Source organism: Rattus norvegicus, chromosome 1 (assembly GCF_036323735.1).
Source record: "Rattus norvegicus strain BN/NHsdMcwi chromosome 1, GRCr8, whole genome shotgun sequence".
Classification (NCBI taxonomy): Eukaryota; Metazoa; Chordata; class Mammalia; order Rodentia; family Muridae; genus Rattus; species Rattus norvegicus.
In genome coordinates, this window is record NC_086019.1 from 171,893,194 (window position 1) to 171,896,116 (window position 2,923).

The window sequence follows — 2,923 nt, forward strand, 5'->3', positions numbered from 1 at the left end:
TTATTTATTTATGTGAGGGGGTGGTATTGGTAACATAGCATACATGAGGATAGCAAAGAAAACCTTCAGGAGTTGGTTCGCTCTTCCCATCTTGTAAGTTCTAGGAGTCACACTGTAGCTGTGAGCTGTAGCTTGAGAATAAGAATCTTTATTTTCCAAGTCATTTCACTGGGCCAAGTCTCAAAAATTTAAATTTTATCATTCAGACAATTAGATACGTATTACTGTAATGAATGTAAATAAGCATTTTGATTTTTACTACATTTCTAGTATTTCTGCTTAAATAATTTGAAGGAATTATTACGCATAAATGTACAAACTGGCAAACTCAGTAAAACATCCATTATTGATGCAATTTAAAATGGTATATTAGTTAAGAATGTTTCTGTGGTCAGTATTAAATGAAAAGAAAAAACCTATTTGTAAGTCCCTTCCTGTACTTTCTTCATCACAGCCCTGATCTGGCATCAACTACACTGCCCCATGGCTTTCCTAGAAGATGGGAACCACACTGCAGTGACAGAGTTCATTTTATTAGGCTTAACAGATGACCCAGTCCTTAAAGTCATTCTCTTCACCATCATCCTGTGCATATATGTAGTAACCATGTCTGGGAACCTCAGCACCATCCTTCTCATCAGAGTCTCCCCCCAGCTCCATCACCCCATGTACTTTTTTCTCAGTCACTTGGCTTCTGTAGACATAGCTTATTCATCTTCTGTCACACCTAATATGCTTGCCAACTTCCTGGTGAAGCAAAATACCATCTCCTACCTCGGATGTTCTATTCAGTTTGGTTCAGCTGCTTTCTTTGGGACAGTTGAATGCTTCCTTCTAGCTGCCATGGCTTATGATCGCTTTGTAGCAATCTGTAACCCACTGCTTTATTCCACCAAAATGTCCACACAAGTCTGTATCCAGTTGGTTGTAGGATCTTATATAGGTGGGTTTCTTAATGCTTCTTCCTTCCTCCTTTCCTTCTTTTCCTTTATCTTCTGTGGACCAAATAGAGTCAATCACTTTTTCTGTGATTTTGCTCCTTTGGTGGAGCTCTCCTGTTCTGATGTCAGTGTCTTTGTAGTTGTTACCTCATTTTCTGCTGGCTCAGTTACTATGCTAACAGTGTTTGTCATAGCCATTTCCTACACCTACATCCTCATCACCATCCTGAAGATGCGCTCCACTGAGGGTCAGCACAAGGCCTTCTCCACCTGCACCTCCCATCTCACTGCAGTCACTCTTTTCTATGGGACTGTAATGTTCATCTATGTGATCCCCAAGTCCAACTACTCCACTGATCAGAAGAAAGTGGTCTCTCTGTTCTACATGGTGGTGATCCCCATGTTGAACCCCCTTATCTATAGCCTTAGAAATAATGAGATTAAGGGTGCTCTGAAGAGACTGCTTGATAAGAAAATATTTTCTTAGACTCATTTGTTGTTTTATAAAACCTAATATAATAATGGCAAGGGCCCCAGAATAATGGGATCATCATCTCAGATTTGATCATTTACCTTCTTCTTAGTCCTTTTGTCCTTATCTCCCCCTTCTCCCTGTATATATATCTTTTACTGCATTTCTCTTTTGTATTTTTATTGTGTTTTGGAAAATATAATACATAGTATGGTGTATTATATATTACATTTTGTATATAGTACTGTGTGTGTGTGTTTTCACCCTCTTTCCGAATTCTTTTCATTATAACTCCATCTCCTACACATCCAACTACTCTTTTTTGCTAAACTGTCTTGTGCTATCTGTACATAGTAAGATATTTAGGCTTTGACTGAAGTATGGTTAACATGACAGGGGCTGTACCCTTATATAAAACTGACTTTCCTTCTTCTGTAAGACATCAGTTGCCAATAACTCCACAACTACCAGTGACATCAGGCCTATGTTCCCTCTCCATGCTGAGATTTTGCCTGGTTTGAGCTTGTGCATGTTAACACAGCTAACATGAGATTATATTAGCAATGATTCTCTTGTGTCCTGAAAACATTGTTTATTTGTAGTCCTCAACCAGCTCTGGCTCCTGTATTCTTTCGAGTCACATTCTCATGATGCTTCCTGAGCTTGGAAAGAAAGAGTTATGATATAGATGTTCCATATAGTGCTAAGCCATAGTAATCGCCAAAGTCTCTAAGTATCTGCACATTGATAAATTAATGTTAATCACAATCTACTACAAAAAGAAGCCTGCTGATGAGAGTTGGGAGATGTACTGATTTATGGGTACAATGATAATTCATTGCAAGCTGGTTTGATACTACATCCATTTAGAGAAATCAAGATAATGTGCTGTTCCCTAGGTGAAGTAGAAGTTTCTGAGTTTTTTTAAAGCTCAGTTGTGTCATGTAGTGTTTTTCTGGAAGCTGTCTTATGAGAGAGCACATGATGTTTTTCTTGAAGCTGTCTTGTGAGAAGGCATGTGATGTTTTGCTGAAAACGGATACTTGAGAGGGTATATGATGTTTAGAAAGAATATAAGTAGAACCCCAGAAACAGTGAGAGGATGTTCTTGCATTGCTATGCCATGCAGTGCTTCACTGGTCTTTGTTGATCTTGACTTCATAGAGAGAAACACACCAAAGAACTTCTCATGGTATTCCGGCTGATTCTGGCCACTTCTGCTGACTTACACTGATTCAGCAGAATGTTGCATTTTCTGTTGGATTGAGCCACCCCTACTCTTTCATGTTTATATTTTTTATTAAACTGGACTGCTGGTATTTTGACAATGAAGAGTGGGAATGCCTCAAGGTACTACTTCTAAATAGATACAAATTCTCCTTTTCCTACTAACCTTCTTTCTCTCCTATTTCTGATGGGTATGCTAGAAGGGAAGTTGAAGCATTTAAGAACCTCGAATAGAGGTTTTGAAAGCTCACACCTAGGCTCTATGACCTGCTTAGCACAGGTT

At 38.8% G+C, this 2,923-nt stretch overlaps 1 protein-coding gene across 1 annotated transcript; it reads left to right on the forward strand.

Annotated features, from left to right (window-relative positions):
* The first annotated feature begins 483 nt into the window (after nucleotides 1-483).
* Or5p69 (olfactory receptor family 5 subfamily P member 69) lies at nucleotides 484-1,428 on the forward strand. The gene has a single exon (NM_001000229.1). It carries the CDS (start codon nucleotides 484-486, stop codon nucleotides 1,426-1,428), a length of 945 nt encoding a protein of 314 aa, NP_001000229.1.
* Nucleotides 1,429-2,923: the final 1,495 nt, after the last annotated feature.

Excerpts from the sequence above, each read along its gene's own strand:
- Or5p69 (NM_001000229.1), top strand. The coding sequence starts at position 484 with ATGGCTTTCCTAGAAGATGGGAACCACACTGCAGTGACAGAGTTCATT.